The 18,777-nt window shown below is 37.0% G+C and overlaps 1 protein-coding gene across 1 annotated transcript in view; it reads right to left on the minus strand.

The window, feature by feature from the left end:
- The window catches only part of TTN (titin), a 371,797-nt gene that overhangs the window by 160,401 nt on the left and 192,619 nt on the right, over nt 1-18,777 (minus strand). Inside the window, exons 140-160 of the mRNA XM_069225433.1 lie at nt 18,494-18,571; nt 18,201-18,284; nt 17,979-18,059; nt 17,396-17,479; nt 16,875-16,955; nt 16,629-16,712; nt 15,935-16,018; nt 15,490-15,567; nt 15,141-15,224; nt 10,684-10,761; nt 10,431-10,514; nt 10,235-10,318; nt 7,441-7,524; nt 7,244-7,327; nt 6,036-6,110; nt 5,789-5,872; nt 5,590-5,673; nt 4,937-5,017; nt 1,017-1,094; nt 768-851; nt 573-656 (exon numbers count right to left, since the gene is read on the minus strand). Coding sequence (XP_069081534.1) covers nt 573-656; nt 768-851; nt 1,017-1,094; nt 4,937-5,017; nt 5,590-5,673; nt 5,789-5,872; nt 6,036-6,110; nt 7,244-7,327; nt 7,441-7,524; nt 10,235-10,318; nt 10,431-10,514; nt 10,684-10,761; nt 15,141-15,224; nt 15,490-15,567; nt 15,935-16,018; nt 16,629-16,712; nt 16,875-16,955; nt 17,396-17,479; nt 17,979-18,059; nt 18,201-18,284; nt 18,494-18,571 — 1,722 coding nt within the window. The remainder of the gene's footprint in view (nt 1-572; nt 657-767; nt 852-1,016; nt 1,095-4,936; nt 5,018-5,589; nt 5,674-5,788; nt 5,873-6,035; nt 6,111-7,243; nt 7,328-7,440; nt 7,525-10,234; nt 10,319-10,430; nt 10,515-10,683; nt 10,762-15,140; nt 15,225-15,489; nt 15,568-15,934; nt 16,019-16,628; nt 16,713-16,874; nt 16,956-17,395; nt 17,480-17,978; nt 18,060-18,200; nt 18,285-18,493; nt 18,572-18,777) is intronic.

Here is an 18,777-nt window from a genome sequence, read left to right on the forward strand (position 1 = left end):
TACCTTTCTCTTTTATGGCCACTTCTTTCATAGCAACAGAAGTGGGTGCTTTTCCAGGGACCACTTTCTTAGGCACTTCGGGTTCTTTGAAGAGATTAGTTTAGATTTAGACATTTAACAAAAAACGTTACACCAACAAGCACAACACAGCACACATATTGTACACATGGGAAATTAGGAGGTGAGATGTAAGACTGCTATTCAAGTAGTCCCCCCGATGTATGTTGAAGTTAAAGTTGATATTAGCAAATGGTATGCAAGGGACAGGCACAGACTATCCATAGAATGATGGTCTTGAGGTATACCCTAGTATAATCATTACACTGTATTTGAATGGTGCCCCAGTCAATAGATGAGAAACCATCAACAACAATACAGATAGAAAGCAGTACCTCCTACTTGCTCATGACAATGAAGGCAGTTGTACAGTTAACTGTTATCGGATACATAGGTTCTATTGTTTCAAAAGGCACGTGACAAACAGGTACATGAAACACAATTAAAATTTAAGATGTTAGTGATAATAAAGAAAAAGATGTTCTTTCGAACATTGCTTTCAGAGATGCATGTACCTTTCTTCGGTTCAACTTCTTCCTTTTTAGGAGGGATGGGAGGAGCTTTTCCTTCCAGAACAGCTTTCCTGGCCTCCTCTGTCACTTTAAAAAATACATTTGTTTAAGGATTTTGAAAACAGTCCTGTGGCATCATACCGCAGAACAATTTACATATTCAAAAGTGAATTTCAGTACTATCGAGAATGAGTGTACCTCTTGCTGGTGGGATTTCTTCCTCTGTAGTAACAGGAATGTATATTCTGTCTTCCCTGTCAGCTTTCCAAGACACTTCAGGTACTTTAAAGATATTAAGGGTTTTTAGTTACACAACAAGGAAAACAATGAACCATGGTACTGAGCAGAGAAAGGCAAAGACCTTCTTGAAGTTTCATTAGTGCAATACACAACAAGATGGATAGGTAATAAAGTTATTGTAAAGCTTCTAGGAAATAGGGGGGCTACCTTTTACTTCTGGAACTTCTTCTCTCACTGAAACAGTTACAGCTTTTTTCTGAGGTGTAATCTTGGGCACCTCTGGTTCTTTAAAAGAAATTAGTTTTTTTTAGAGTGATGAATGTGCTCTGGTCACATGGCAAATGTGAGCTAATAAAAAACAATGTGGTTATGTTTAGTCTACACTCACAGGTCACAGTTTCCCAATTCCGAAGGAAAAATATTTTAAATCCTTAAATTCTGTTTCATTATAGTTGACTGTTTAGTTTTGGATTTACCCATTCTTCCCAGAAAAGGTATTAAAGGTTCACTATATTTTTTCTGAATGACTTGTAGATTCATTATATTTTTAACACTAAAAGAAACTATCTATACATGTATTAATGTCAGCAATAGGATGTCATGACAAATCAGTCTTTGCTATCATAATAATCCCCAACTGTGTCTTAATTTAACACCGCTCCTTGTCTTCTTCCTGAGAAATACTGGTAAACAGTGTAAACAATGCAAAAGCTAGTTTGCACTTATTGATGCTTTTTCTAAGAGAAGCCTTGAAATTCAAATGGAGTATAAGGTACTCCTACAAATCATGTACCCATTAGCTGTTTCACCAGGGGGCTGAGGTTTAAAAATGCATGTTCTGATACTACCAATGTGTATAGTGCTATATAGGAAAATACTTGAAACCAAGATTATGATTGTAAATCATATGACAACATCACAATTATACTTGTTTGGTAGTGTAACACACATTTAAATCAATCACAGATGATTAAAAGGAAAGCTTCTACAACCCAATTGAGTTCATTTGGCAGTACAAGAGTGTTAGAAATGGGATCTTTGGTTGGCAGTCAGGTTACCTCTGTCTAAGCAAGGACCCTCACTCTAGTCCGGGTAGGTCACACACAATCTAAATTATCCTGTGCCCACCCTCTGGTAGCCTGGCACTGAGCAGTCAGGTTAACTTAGAAGGCAATGTGTAAAGTATTTGTGCAATAAATCATGGAATAACACAGTGGAACACTACAAAAAAAAACGCACACAGGTTTAGAAAAATATAGAAAATTTATCTGAGTAGATTAAGGTCAAAACGATGAAGATTTGATAAGTACAAGTTGAAATATCACTTTTGTAATGATAAGATGAGTTTTAAGTTCTTAAAAGCAACAATGGTCTCTTGCAAGCACAAAGTACCTGGTTTGTGTTTAAATCATCTGCATGGGACCGCAGGGGAGGAGATGCGTGAAAAATGGGGAGGTGTGCGCCGGTTTCTCTGGGCGCACACAGATGATGCGTCAATACTTTTCCACGCAGCAAGGGCTTTGCATTGATTTCCGACATGCAGGCTTGGATCCTCTTGGGTTTGTGGGGTATTTGGATGCCCCGGGGATAATGCAGAGAAATCCTGGGCGTGCAGGACAAAGTCACAGGAGCTTCGTCGCTCGAGTGGGTGTTGCAGGGAAATGTCTGTCACACGGCAGGCACTGTGTCGTTTCCTCTCGCAGGAAGTTGGGCTGCGTTGTTCCGGCTCGACGATGTGCCAATCCGGTGGGCCGTGCATCAAAGTTCTGGTCGCAATGCTGGCGCTGCGTCGAACTCCACTCGGTGAGCCGGGCTGCATCGTTCCGGTTCCGTGATGTGGTGATTTTCTCACCGCAGGGCAGGCTGTGCATTGATTCCAGCAGGCTGTGCGTCGATTTCCCCTGCACAAGGAGTCCTTTGCAGGGATGAACTCTTTTTGGTCCTGAGTCTTCAAGGAACAGGAGGCAAGCTCAATCCAAGCCCTTGGAGAGCACTTCTCAGCAGAGCCAGAGGGCAGCAAGGCAGCAGGGCAATAGCAAGGCAGCAGTCCTTTACAGTAAAGCCGTCAGGTGATTCCTGTGGGCAGCCAGGCAGCTTCTCTTAGCAGGTTGCAGGTTGTGGTTTAGAGTTTCTTTCCCAAGAGGTATCTTGTCAAGAAGTGTCTGAGTTGGTAGGGTCAGAGACCCGGTTTAAGTACCCAAATGTGCCTTTGAAGTAGGGGAGACTTCAAAGAGTGGCTTAGAAGAGCACAAGGTCCCCTTTCAGTTCCATCCTGTCTGCCAGGGTCCCAGTAGGGGGTTTGACAGCCCATTGTGTGAGGGCAAGCCACTGTCCTTTGAAATGTAAGTGTCAGGCCCTCCACCCTCCCAGCCCTGCAAGATCCATTCAGTATGCAGATGTGTGCAGGTGTGACTGAGCATCCTGTGTTTGAGGTTGTCTGAGTGAAATGCATAAGGGAGCTGTCAGCTTAACCCAGCCAGACGTGGATTGGAGATAGGCTGTAAGGCACAGAAGGATTTGAGTGTAGAGAAATGCTCACTTGTGGCATTTCTAGAATAGCAATATTAAATCCAACTTCACCAATAAGCAGGATTTTCTGTTACCATTCTGGCCATACTAAATATGACCTGATTACTCCTTTCAGATCAGAATTTACCACTCAAACAGTATGTGAGGGTAGCCCTAATGCTATCCTATGAAAGGAGCGGCCTCACAGTAGTGGAAAACAAATTTAAGAGTTTTACACTAGCAGGGCATATAAACTACACAGGTACATTTCCTGCCTTATACCTACAAATCACCCTGCCCTCTGGTTTACCTAGGGCCTAACTTATGGGTTACTTTTAAATGCCAAGTTGAAGTGGCAGTGAAAACTGCACACACAGGCCTTGCAGTGGCTGGCCTGAGACATGGTTAAGGGCTACTTATGTGGGTGGCACAACAAGTGCTGCAGTTTCACTAGTAGTAGGTAATTTATAGGCCCTGGACAAATGTAGTGCACTTTGCTAGGGACTTACAAGTAAATTAAATATGCAAATTGGGTATGAGCCAATGTCACCATGTTTTAGGAAGAAAGCATATGCACTTTAGCACTGATTAGCAGTGGTAAAGTGCGCAGAGTCCTAAAGCCAGCAAAAATGAGGTCAGAAAAAGAGAAGGAGGAAGATAAAAAGTTTGGGGATGACCCTGTAGAAAGGCCATTTCCAACAAAGAGAAATTAAATGCAGTGAATCCTTTCAGCCTAAAGGGTCACAGGGTCATGTAGTGAAAATATGCCACATTCTCTTTGTTATGGTTGAGCAAAGATTGCCAGTAGATGAGAAATATAACATATACACAGATATGACATAACTTTAACAAAAGAGTGACAAAAACACCACATGCAAGTAAGTTGAAAAAAAGTAATACAAGAAACTTACACGTTTGTTTTGGAATTCACAAAACTGTATTTCAATAAAAAATTACGACTGTGAAGAGTCCACAGCCAGGGTGGAGAACTCCACAAATAAAAAGATAAAACATGCCTATCTTTTTAAATGTGGAGTTCTTTGCCCTAACTATGGAGTCTCCACACTCATAAACTTACTATTAACATGCAGTTTTGTGAATTTCAAAACAAACTTCAACAAAAGTGTGGATTTAATTTTGGATCAGTACAATGGTGTTAAAACCACATTAAAATAAGGTGTTTAACAAAACAACATAATACACAAAAAGAAATGCCTTAGGTGTTGCCCTTTAATGGAGGTATGGTGACATTATAATGATGACTGGAAGTACCTTCACATTTCAGAACTTCTTTCTTTGGAACTAACTCAGGTACACTTTTTGTGGAATAGTCTTTTTGGCACTTCCGGTTCTTTAAAGATATTAGTTGTTTTTGTTAGCAAAACAAGACATTGGCAAAAATAGGTGGACATGAATACACAATCTAATATTGAAAATGCGTGAATTTTTCTGCCCTCCTTCCTCTGTTTAAAGAACGTTGCCTTTAAGATACATTATATAGCTATGTTTGTAGATATCACAATGATCATCTACTTATATGACTACATCAGATGATGATCTAGTAAGTTATTTGGCACTTGAGGTGCATTTCATGCAGGGTCTCTGAACAGTTCAAGTACCTTTATCTTTTAGGGATACTTCTTTCATAGCAACAGAAGTGGGTGCTTTTCCTGGAACCACCTTCTTAGACACTTCAGGTCCTTTAAAGAGATTAGTTTGGTTTTAGACATTTAACAAAAACGGTTACACCACTGGGCACAACACAACACACATATCATACACTTGTGAAATTAGTGGGGGAAATGTAAGACTGTCATTAAAGTAGTACCTTCCCATTCCCTAAGATATTGTATTTGGAAGTTAAAGGTGATATTAGTAAATGATAGCCAAGGGACAGGCATAGAAACTTGAAAGACATATAGAATGATTACATCATTTAAATGAATAAGCTCCTGAATGAAGACAAATATAGGCTGCTGATCTCAAAGTATACTCTCACGAGGTAAAATATGAAGTTAACTATCCTGGAATAATTATTATAAATGTAATTGAATAGTCCCCTGTTAATACATGAGAAACCATCAACTACAATATGCTAGCAGAACAATTCCTTCTAGTTTCCCATGACAATGAAGGCAAATGTACTTTTAAATGGTATGGGATACACGTTATTGTGCCAAAAAGAGCATGATGAATTGCTACATTGAAAAGCTGATAAACCTTAAAGATGTTAGAGCTAAGGAAGAAAATGGTGTTTCAGAGATGGATCTACCTTTCTTTGGTTCAACATCTTCCTTTTTAGGAGGAGTTGGAGGAGCTTTTTCTTCCAGACCAGCTTTCCTGGGCTCCTTTGTCACTTTATAAATAACAATTTCTTTTTAGGATTTTGAAAACAACTCAGGGGCATCATAACCTCAGAAAAAAATGTATATATTTGAAATGAATTTCAGGACTATCAAGAATGAGTATACCTCTTGCTAGTGGGGATTCTTCTTTTGTAGTAACAGGAATGTGTACTTTTCCCTCATGTTCGGCTTTCCTAGGCACATCAGGCACTTTAAAGATATTATAGATTTTTAGTCATACAATACACTAAACAATGAGACATAATGCAAATTGTAGAAAAACAGACTTTCTCGAAGTTTAATTAGTGCAATACATAACGGGTGGAGATGAAAATAAAGTAATTGTAAAGCTCTTAGGAAGGGAACGGTGTACCTTTCACTTCTGGAACTTCTCTCACTGGAGCAGTTGCAGCTTTTTTCTGAGGGGTGATCCTGGGCATTTCTGGCTCTTCAAAAGATATTAGTTGTGTTTTAGAGAAATTAACATGCTCCTGCCACATGACAAATGTGAGCTTTTGGAAATTATGTTGTTATGCTTAGTCCACAATTGCACTTGAAAGTCATAGTTCCTCAATTTTTATGAAAACATATTTTCAATCCTCAGTTCCTGCCTCATTATATTTGACCTGTTATCTTTAATCTATGTAGTTATTTAAATGATTGGCATCTACTCATATCAATACATCCGATAATAAATTAGTTGGTAGTGAAGGTGCATGTCATACAAGGTCTCAGACTAGTTCAAGTACCTTCCACTTTTAGGGCTATGTATTTCTTAGGAACAGAAGTGGGGGCTTTTCCTGGGCCTACCTTCCTGGGCAGTTCAGATTCTTTAAAGAGATTAGTTTGATTTAGACATTTCACATAGCACACATTGGGGGTTATTCTAACTTTGGAGGAGTGTTAATCCGTCCCAAAAGTGACGGTAAAGTGACGGATATACCACCAGCCGTATTACGAGTTCCATAGGATATAATGGACTCGTAATACGGCTGGTGGTAAATCCGTCACTTTTCCGTCACTTTTGGGACGGATTAACACCTCCTCCAAAGTTAGAATAACCCCCATTATGTTGGTATGCACAACAGACATATCACACACAAGTGAAATTAGTCTGAGAAATTTGAGACTGTCATTCAGGTATTTCCAAAGATATTGCATTTTTCAAAGTTGTAGATTATATTAGCAAATGACTCCCAAGCACAGGCACAGAAACATGAAAGACATGCAGAATGAATATAGCATGTAGATGATTAATCTATGGAATGTAGACTGCTAACCTCAAGGTAAACTTTGTAGAGATAAAATATACAGTTAGCTATAATTGAATAATTATTAGAAATGCAATTGAAGGGTGTCACAGTCAATATATGAGAAACCATTATTCAGAATATATGTAATAGATCAGTACCTTCGACCTGCTTCTGGCCATAAAGTTTTAAGTGTTATGAGGTACACAGGTTTTATTTTGGCAAAACGAATGACAAAAAGGATCAACGAAACTGAATTAAGTCTTAAATATTTTACTCTTAAAGAAGGAAAAGACATTCTTTAGAAAAATGCCTTCAGAGATGTATGTACCTTTCTTTGGTTTGACTTCTTCATTTTTAGAAGGAGCGGGAGGAGCTCTTTCTTTCTGAAGAGCTTTCTTGGGCTCCTCTGTCACTTTAAAAATAACATTTTCATTTTAGGATTTTGAAAACAATTCAGTAGCATCATAACCACAGAATAAAAATATTTTCAAAATTAAATTTGAGCACCACGAAGAATGAATGTACCTCTTGCTGGTGGAGTTTCCTCTTCTGTAGGAACAGGAATGTATACTTTTTCCTCACGGTGCACTTTTCTAGGCACTTCAGGCCCTTTAAAGATATTATGAGTTTTTTTAGTTATAAAAACAAAAAATTAGACATAATGCAAAGCCAGGAAAGAGAGACAAGGAAAGGGATCAAGCTTTTCTTTCTCGAAGTCTCATTGGTTCAATTCTTAGTAAGGTGGAGATGTAATGAGTTAATTGTAAAGCGTCTAGAAAGGAGGTGGTGTACCTTTCACTTCTGCAGGTTCTTCTCTCACTGGGACAGATACAGCTTTTTTCTCAGGTGTAATTGTCTAGGGCAATTCTGTTTCTTTAAAATATATTAGTTTTGTTTTAGACTGCAAATGTGAGCTTATGGAATTAATGTACTTACTTTTATTTCTCATTTGCTGCTGCCTAATGTTAGACTTATTAGCTTTGGCTATGCTTGCTCTTCCCAGAAAAACCAATAGACGCTCACTCACTTTTTAGGTGAATGACTGGCATTTTCATCATATCCATAACACTGACAAAAAAACTATCAGGACATATTGATGTTGGCACTGGTGATGTCAGCATAGTGGTGTCAGCACTAGCTTGGTCAGCCTCACTCTGCTGGTGAGTAGGCAGAGCCATTTTACTCTATCTGATGCTTTTCCTAACATATGCCTGGACATTGATAGGGGCTCCTACCCACTATGCCCAAACCTGCTGTCTTTTCTACCAGTGGATAGAGGTTAAAACATGTTCTGATGCTGTCAGTGTGTACAGTGGTATGCCGGATAAAATCTATATGATTGTGCATTATATGTAGACATCACAATTAGAATTGCATGGTAATGTAACATCAATTTGAAATGAGTTTCTACTACATATCTATTGCAAGTGATTGAAAGAAAAGCATAAGATATTATACAGTATTTGATACTGTTTTAAAAAGTTGTTTGAAAATGAATACATGATAGGTAGAACTCCTACAAATCCTACACATAGGTGCTGCCTGTTTCATCAGTGGATAGAGGTTTATGACACATGGGGCCTGATTCTAACTTTGGAGGACGGTGTTAAACCGTCCCAAAAGTGGCGGATATACCACCTACCGTATTACGAGTCCATTATATCCTATGGAACTCGTAATACGGTAGGTGGTATATCCGCCACTTTTGGGACGGTTTAACACCGTCCTCCAAAGTTAGAATCAGGGGCATGGTCTGATACTGCCAGTGTGTGTAGTGCTATATAGGAAATATATTTGTAACCAAGCTTATGATAGTATGTCATATGCACACATCACAACTAGAATTGCTTGGTAGCATAATATGCATCTGAAAGGAGTTTCTGTTATATACTCATCACAAGAGATTGAAATCAAACCTTGTGGAAGCCAATCAAGTTCATTCGGCTGTACAAGAGGCAAATACAGCAAATCTTGCCAGCCTAGGTGTGCTACTTTAGATTTGTACACCTAAAGCCATGTAGTAAATATGTGACACATTCTCTTTCATGTGGTTAAGGAAATGTTGAACATAGATGAGAAATATGAAACATAAACAGATCTGACATTAAATTAATAAAAGAGTGAACAGAAAGACCACATACAGATAATTCAAAACACTTTCATCTAAGAAACACAGTGTTAAAACAGTGAATTAAGGTGTTTAACAAAACAGCACTAAACGTTAAAAATAACTGCTTTAGGGGTTGGTGTATGATGAAGTGATTGTGAGAATCTGATGCTGAACTGAAGTAACTTTGAATTTTGGAACTTCTTTCTTGGGAACCAACTCAGGTACGTTTTCTGTAAAAAGTTTCATTGGCATGACAGCTTCTTTAAAGATATTAGTTGTTTTTGTTAGCCAGTTGGTGGTGCAAGCAATACAATAGTTGGTGAGGGGAACAGATAGGTGGGCACTCAAACACAATATTGAACATGCATGAATTTTTCAACCCTCATTTCCCTTTTATATAACTTTGCCTTTAAGATATGTTATGTACTTATGTTTGTATATATTACAATGATTAGCATCTGCTCATATCAGTACATCCGATAAACAAATAAATTAGTTGGTAGAGAAGGTGTAGTTCATGCAAGGTTTCTGAATAGCTCAAGTACTTTTCTCTTCTAGAGCTAGATCTTTCTTAGCAAAAGAAGTGGGTGCTTTTCCTGGGACCACCTTCCTGGGCAGCCCAGGTTCCTTAAAGAGATTAGTTTTGATATAGACAATTAACATACAACACATTACATTAATGGGCAAAACTCATGCTATACATATCTATAATTGGTGGGGGGGGGGATGTAAGACTGTCTTTCAAGAAGTCCCCCAAGCCCATTGTGGAATTGTAAAGTTAAAGATGATATTAGCAAATGATACCCAAAGGAAAGGCATAGAAACATGAAAGCCATACAGACTGATTACACCATTTAGGTGAATAATCTACTGAATGAAGAAAAATATAGGCTGCTGATCTCCAGATATACTTTCAAAAGGTAAAATATAAAATTAACTAGCCTAGAATAGCTATTACAAATGTAAGTGAATGGTGCCCCAGTCAATTTATGAGAAACTATCAACCACAATATGGATAGCAAAGCAGTACCTTCATATTGCCCATGACAATGAAGACAGTTGTACTTTTAAATGTTGTAAGATACACAAGTTTTGTACCAAAAAGCACATGACAAACAGGTACAATAAAACACAATTAAACCTTAAAGATGTTAGTATTAAGGATGAAAAATACGTCTTTTAGAAAACTTTCTCCAGGAATGCATCTACCTTTTTTTGGTGTAACGTCTTCCTTTGTTGGAAGAGTGGGAAGAACTTTTTCTTCCAGAAGAACCTTCTTGGGTTTCTCTGTCACTTTAAAAATAACATTCACTTTTTAGGACTTTAAAACAGTACAGTAGCATCCTAATCTCAGAATACACATATTTGCTAAATTAAAATTTGGGACTATCAAGAATGTGTGTACCTTTTGCTGGTGGGACTTCCTCTTCTTTAGGAACAAGAATGTGTACTTTTTCCTCATAGTCAGCTGGTTTAGGCACTTCAGACACTTTAAAGATATTATATTTTTCAGTTACACAACACAGAACAGTGAGACAAAATACAAATCAGAGAACGATATAAACAAGGAAAAGGACCGAGCTTATCTTTCTTGAAATATCAACAATGTGGATGTGCATTGAAGTAATTGTAAAGCTTCTAGAAAGGAGGTGGTGTACCTTTCACTTTTGGAGGTTCTTCCACTGGAACAGATACAGCTTTTTTCTGAGGTGTAATCTTCTCCGGTGCTTCTGTTTCTTTAAAAAATATTAGTTTTGTTTTAGCATTATAAATGTGCTCCTTTCACATTGCAAATATGAGCTTATGGAAGAGATGTGCTTATGTTTAGTTCGCACTTGCATTTCCATAATGCTTCAATTATTATTAAAGCATGGCTTGAACCTTCAGTTACCTATCTCTTCTTAAAAGAGGAAGGGGTGCAAAATGGTTTACACCATCTGATGCTTTTTTAACATAAGCCTAGAAATTTAAAAAAAGGGGTGGAAGTGACTCCTACAAATCATGCACAAACTTGCTGTCTGCTCCACCACTGGATTCATGTTTCAAAACACATGTTCTGATACTGCCAATGTGCATAGTGATACACAGGAAAAAAATAGTTGTTCCCAAGTTTATGATTGTATGTCATTTGCACATATAACAATTAGAAGTGCTTGGTAGCGTACATCACAAGTGATTGAAAGCAAATCTTCTGCAAGCCAATAAATGTTCATTTGAAAAAAAGCAGAAGTGGCACATACAGCAAATCTCAGTCTGCTTGTGCTGCATTATATTCCTAAACATGAGCACATGCTGTGAAAGTATGGTGCATTCTCTTTGACATAAACATTTTGTTAATAGGTGAGAATATGAAACATTTACTGACTGAACATAAAATAGCAAGACTGAACAGAAGACCACATACAGGTAATTGAAATAAATATTCAATTTGGAAATGCAGTTTAAAACACAGTGAAACAGGACATTGGACAAAAACACACCAGTATACAAAAGTTTTTTATGGGATGGTGTATGATGAAGTTATGGTGATATTGTAATAATGAAACAAATAACATTTTAGTTTTAGAACTTCATTCTTGGAAACCAGCTCAGGTACATTTTGTGAAATCGTTTTTTGGCACATCACCTTCTTTAAAGATATTAGTTGCTGTGTTAGACATTCATAGTGCGAAGAGTTCAATTTAGGGTGATGGTGAAATAAATAGTGGGGCACTTAATACATAATAATGAATATGTATAAATGTTTTAATCCTCCTTCACTTGCTTACCAAACTTTGCCTTCAAAGATACATTATGGGCCTCATTACGACCCTGGTGGTCTTTAGACTGGCAGGTTTGCGATGGCGGTCTGACCACTGCCAGAGTGGTGATCCGACCGATTTGGCGTCAGTCTGACCACCACATTATGACCGCAGTGGTTGCCCCACAGTCAGACCGCCAGCACCACCAGTTTACTTCCACAGGAGGGACTGGTGGTTCTGTCGGACCTAATCCTCCAGAGTAGCGCTGCAAGCAGAGCCACCCTGGTGATTACGACCCCTCTCTTGGCCAGCTTTTACATGATGGTAGCACTGCATGTAAAGGCTGGGGGAGATGAGGTGCAGGGGCCACCAGGGGGGCTCCTCCACTGTGCACACACTTGGCATGGGCAGTGCAGGGGCCCCCATTGCCAGCCTCATCGCGTTAGCACGGTGGGTGGTGGCGCACCCTACGCACCGCAGCATTGCCACCGGCTCAATTATGAGTCATTGTCAATGGTGTGAGCTGTTTCCCGCTGGGCCAGTGGGTGGAAACTCTGTGGCAGCACTGATGGCAACCTGACTGCGGGAGTTTGGCAGACGGCTTTTTCCAACCGCCAAAATCATAATGACCCCCTATGTTTTTATGTTGTGAAATACTACAGTGACTGGCATCTGTTCACATCAATGCATCCAATGATAAAATAATGAATTATTTGGTAGTCAACATTTATTTCATGCTAGGTCTCTCAGTAGCTCAAGTACCCTTCTCTTTTAGGAATACTTCTTTCTTAGCAACAGACATGAGTGCTTTTCACGGGACCCACTTCTTTGGCACTTCAGGTTCTTTAAAGAGACTAGTTTGGATTTAGGCATACAAATAAAGCATACCAATGGGCACAAACAGCATTAATATCGATAGTGTGGGGAAATGTAAGAGTGTATTTCAAGTTGTTTCCCAGATGCTGTATTTTGAAGGGGAAGGTGATATGAGTAAATGATTGAAAAGTACTGGCATGGAAACATGAAATACATACAGAATGAATGCACTATGTAGATGAATAATCTAGTGAATGAAGTTGGGCTGGTGATATCCGGGCATACTTTGTAGAGATAAAAGATATGCCTTTTAATTTGGGGATGTCTTCTTTCTGTGGAGCAGGAATGTGTACCTCTTCAGGGACAGCCTTCCTAAGTATCTCCAGTTCTTTAGAAATGTTGATATTGTGAAGAAAATTTACATCTAGTTAATTTTGGCAATATTTTGTTTGACGTTTGTCAGAATTATGAAGGATAAACTGTTACTTGATATGGTATGTGCTATCAGAACTAATATTCTACATGGTTAATTATATTGAAAAGCGCATTTTTCTTAGAAAACTGTTAATTATTGGGAGGGTTAATATAAATCAATGTTTCCTTTCGCAGCTACCTGTATTAATCTCCTCTTGATGTGTTTATCATTGCCTATATTTATGTTGATCTAAAATGTGCAAACACACACAGAGACATGTCCAATTCTATGACATTTTGTGTCATATTTCAGTGTCTGCATGGTTATATTGAAGGAATGTTCTTAATCAGTAGCTGTAGAAATACATGTTTTCTCTTCTAAAGTCAATGACTCCAACAGTTTTGAAGCATCATTATAACTGCAATCCATTATTCTGAACATTTTAGAAGTGATGAAGAGATTAGTTAGTCATGCCAAGTGATTTACCACTGGCTGGAGGGGCTTCTTTTATTTTTGGTGAAATAAATTTTTCCAATTCTTCTAGTATGATTTTCTCAGGAATTTCAGGCACTTTAAAAAACGAGTAGGTGAAAACACATGGCACAATTACTTTTAGAGGCAGAAAAGAAGTGCATAGAAAATGTAATGACATCTGATGTGATAATTGTCAGGTATACTTGCATATTAATATGTTATGCTTTCTTACTGCCTTATAGAGCAATACCCTTATCCTGCAGCAGCATGCATCTAAGCTATGTGGTTCTAATAAACAACAGGGAAAACCTGGTGCAATTTGTGTGGAGAAACAACACATATCTAAAATTTAGAATGGTATGGGAATTAAGCACCCAATCAGTATTGCACATAGTGATATCAAGATTTAATGGGTGCAAAATTACCAAATAAAATTATGTAAGTGAGGCAATGAGGATAATAGTATTCTAATGGGTATGCTAGAACATATCCATGTGGAGGCAATCATTGTTATTACCACAGGTATTTTGATTTGCTACAAATATAACTTTTATAGGTCAAGCTATGAAAATACTCCTAGGAGAGGGATGCAAAATACCCCTACCAATAATAGTATTCTTGAAAATGCCATAGGGCACTTAAACAGTATTTAAAGAGAATGCTGTGTAGACACACATGCATATATAAACAGCCATTCACCAATATGCAGAATGTAAAAATTTTGAGCACATCAATAAATATTCTGCTATCATTTTGGTTTCATAAAAGTACTAAAGCATAGTCCACTGTACTCTAGTATGATCACAAATGCTGCTTATGATCAAATGATAATAATACTGAGATGCCCATTACATTACAGCATACTGCCCTTTGTATCCCATTTTTGCTTTCTGGTAACCATTCCTCAAGAATCATTGTAACCAAACAGAATTATGAGCATAGAGAAAATAATATCTATTAAATTCAATATTATTCAACGGGATGTTTACATTGAGCAGGCCTAGTACAGTGAACAGGCATTTAAACTAATTATTATACAACTTACCAAATGGTTTCATTTAAATATCATAAGTATCCCACACTTGTGTGACTTGTTGTTACTAGATTCAGAATGAATTCCATATTCTTACCCTTACTGAAAAACTTCACATGCATAAAGAATTATTTATTTGTCAGTGTTGCCAGAAATGGGTTAAAGTTTTATCAAAGACACTAAGCTTATTTTGTAGTTTTGTCATAGCAAGATTTTAGTATACATTTGCAAACTATTTGCACACACCAGTGACAAACAGAAGACAGAAAACTACACAATTGACAGCTTTATAAAGCAGAGTATATTTCAAGACTATGTCAAAAGAAAAGAGTTCTCAATTATGATTTTTAATGAAGACACAGTGTACCTTTAACTGCTGGAAATGTCTTTGTGAGGACCTTTTCTTTTGAGACAGCTTTTACAGGTAGTTCCGGAACTTCAAAGATATTAGGTTTGTTTTAGAAACTTGAAGCATGTATATTTGAAATTTACCGGTTTAATTTGCACATTTACCACAAAACAGAGAACATATAAGTATCAGTACATATGACTGGATGTAGTTTGTAAGCAAGATGGTATGTTGTTAAGATGAAATGATTGATGAATTTAGAGGGTTCGTATAAAGACTCCAAGTACCTTTAGCTGTAGGAACCTCCTCCTTTTGAGGCAGAGAAACATGGATTCTTTCCTCAGGAACAGCTTTTTTGCGCAGTTCTGGCACTTTAAAGATATTTGTGTTTTAGAAACTTGAAAGCTGTTTTGTATAGATTATCCACAACAGGTATGCACATCGCGTCCACAGATAAATAACACAAAACAAAACAGAAAACCACACCAATACACTCTGCATCCATATCTTGAAAAATTGTTGTATATCGGTACACATGCCATCATGGCATGTAGTATTGCATTCATTATTACAATTTTTTTTTTAACTTGTTTGGGTGCACGAATATGAAATGTTTGAAGTAATAGTTCCATATACCTTTAAATGGTGGAACTTCTTCTTTTTTTGGAACAGTGATCTTTTCCTCAGGGACAACTCTCTTACGCAGCTCTGGAACTTTAAATATATAGATTGTTTTTTAATTTACATGTATACTACCTAAAATATGTTTAATGTATTAGTTGAAATATAAATAAAAAGAGTGCACCATTTTGGTTTATCCAGAATTATTGTTCTACCTTAAATAAGAAGGCCCTACTTATTGAAAAGGTCACTAAACAAGCATTATATCATTTTGCTGTCTGATGAAGTGAAAATCAGTTACAATTTATTGAGAATATTTAGATTTGATTGATGTGAGCTATGTGTAACTCAATATTATTTCCTCATATCTTGTTTTCCATGACCCTACACATGTTTTTCTTTAAAATACTTAACTATATAATTGATTTTATGCCTATAACAGATAAAAAGATATAAGTACCTTTGGCAGGTGGGGCCTCTTCTCTTTTTGGAGCAACAGCCGGAACTTTTTTCTCTGGAACTGCTACCATAGGGACTTCTTGAACTTTAAATACATGCAGCAGTTTTTGTTAGTCATTTAGACCCAGTTTTTAAATATAAAGAAATTCTCTGTAGCACGTGAACAAACATCAGTGTTTTTGTTTATTTTAACAGTTGTCAAATTTGCAGATATTTATAAAGGATTGCAAAAACACAAATTGGTGTTTTGAATAAACTGAAATGTGGGTCAGAAACAAAGGACAAGTTGCTAATTCAAAATACTTACAAGACAAAATCATTTATGGTAGTATCTTATCTGTTCACATAATTCAGTAAGTCAACTATGAACGCCCCTGCCATGTAAAAGGTTGTAATTCATACATTGCTATTTTTTGCTCACTGTATCCATAAGGTCCAGAGTACCCTTAATAATGCTACAGTGCATATATTTTCTTTGTGAATGATTAGTCATGTCACAGTTTTTAAAATAACCTATTAATTTTTGTGAGCTATACACTTCTCTATTTTCTTTAATTAGTTAAAAATGAATTTGTATTTCAGCATACCACTGGTATTTCCTTTTTTGTTTCCTTAAAATAATTGTACTTGTAGTATGGAAAGTGATTATGAAGAAGGACTAAACGTTTTATAAATATATTGTGGCTTTGTTATACCTTTAGCTGGTGGAGGTTCGTCTTTTTTGGGAATGATCGTTGGCACCTTTTCCTCTTGCACCACTCTCTTGGGCAATTCTGGCACTTTAAAAAAAAGTATTTCCATTGATAAATCTTAAAAAGTACATACATCAAACTGACAAGGACACGATGATTAAGACAGACAGGACCATTAACTACTGATAGAGTAAGAATGGAAGCTAATGATGAAACAGTGAGTGATTGTTTGATGTATCTTCTATGTACCTTTCACAACTGGAGCCTCTTCCTTCTTAGGAACTGGAACAGGTTTTTCTTTTGGAGCTTCTTTCTTTAGTATTTCTGGCACTTTAAAGACAATATCTTTGATTTGGAACTCTAAAAGCATACATGTAACAAAACAACATGCAAAATAGAAACACCGACATTGGGCACTAACACTGTGGTGTTTCATAAAGAATGAATATACTAATTTAACTGAAGTAGACTGTTCTATTTTACAAACATTACAATGAGAACAAGGACATAGGGACTTTGATGATGGGTTGAACATTCAACTTTCTGTGGTACTACTGACAGGATAGCACCTTTGGTTCAAAACTTCAGAAGCACTCAAACATAAAACAAAAAGAAAACTGGGAATGACAAAGGAGAGCAAACACTATAGTAACATCTCCTATTGAATGGCTACAATAAGCAAATATAGGTAGACTGGACACACACATTAAAATGTGACAGGATATGTGTGTAATGAAAGTCTGATGGTTTTAGAAGATGTATATGTGTACCTGTAGGAGAGGGTGCCTCTTTTCTGTGTGGAACAGAGATTGAGACTTTTTTCTCAAATACAGCTTGCTTTTCCAATTCAGGCACTGAAAGTGTAGTCAGTTCACAACATTAGAAATCCTGTTTTCTAACTGAAATATTAAACAATAAAGTGATAACCTATAGAATAAATTGCTGCACATGGCATATGGTAAGCAACTCCTTTAGCTGAGCTACCTTGTCAAAGCTCGAATGGACATTTACCCTGTGTTAAAATTACCTGTTTATGTTTAGCAAAGACTAAGTAGGCATAAGAAAGGCTATTTTAATACTTTCTTGGAATTAGAATTGTTGAAATAGATCTCTCATAATATAATCATGTCACTTATTGAGATACAAGGACAAACATGTGTGTCAGGAGTGTCACTGATGAATTAAAAAAGTGTGACTAATGGCATTGGAGTTGTTAAAGTTTTAATTTCTTATTATCCAGCTCTATTTCAATACACATTAATGCATACTAAATATTCACAAGTAGACACACTTAAACACAGACAAAAACACGTATGAAGAGTTTAAAATAATTTGTGTGTAAAATCTATCTACCTTTGACTGCTGGCAGTTCTTCTTTCTTAAGAGTAGGAACCGGCTTCTTTTCTTCAGGTACAACTTTTCTGAGCACAGGCACTTTAAAGACATTGGTCTCTATTAGGGATGCTTAAACCTTGTACTCAACATTTGCAAAAGAATAAAAGTATCACAAGCAATCTATACAACCCTCATCTTAAGTATTTCTAAGACAGATCTGAAGGGGAAGAGTATTTATACCTTTAGCAGACGGAGTCTCTTCTTTTCCAGGAACAGCAATGGGTGCTCTTTTCTCTGGAACAGCTCTCTTCTGCAGTTCAGGTACTTTAAAGATATTATTTAGATTTTAGGACTATGAAAATACACTAGAACGTAAGGACACTTAAGGCATAATATGCAACATAGAACAAGGGGTGCCCAAATAATAACATTTCACATACAACTAAGACCAACAACACCCTAATACATACTACACAGAAAGGGACACTAATGAAACAGATGGCTTAAAAGTTTAAGATGAAGTGTTATTATACCTTTTGGTGGTGTAACTTCCACCTTCTTAGGAACTTCAATTGGTCTTTTTTCTTCTGGTTTCTTTGGCGCTTCAGGCACTTAAAAGATATCCATTTTGTTTCAGAATGTGTACATTTGTTACAACACACATGAAACACAAGCATAGAAATAAAACATAGAACACAGATCCTAAAAATGGGCTGTTACAGCTATTTTAATTTAGGAAACTCACCGGAATTGAAAATATGTTTAAATAGGTTTCTTTTTTTTCCATATATGTTGGTGTATATTTACCACAAGTCTC

The sequence above is a fragment of the Pleurodeles waltl genome, chromosome 3_1, assembly GCF_031143425.1.
Source record: "Pleurodeles waltl isolate 20211129_DDA chromosome 3_1, aPleWal1.hap1.20221129, whole genome shotgun sequence".
In the NCBI taxonomy this organism is placed as follows: Eukaryota; Metazoa; Chordata; class Amphibia; order Caudata; family Salamandridae; genus Pleurodeles; species Pleurodeles waltl.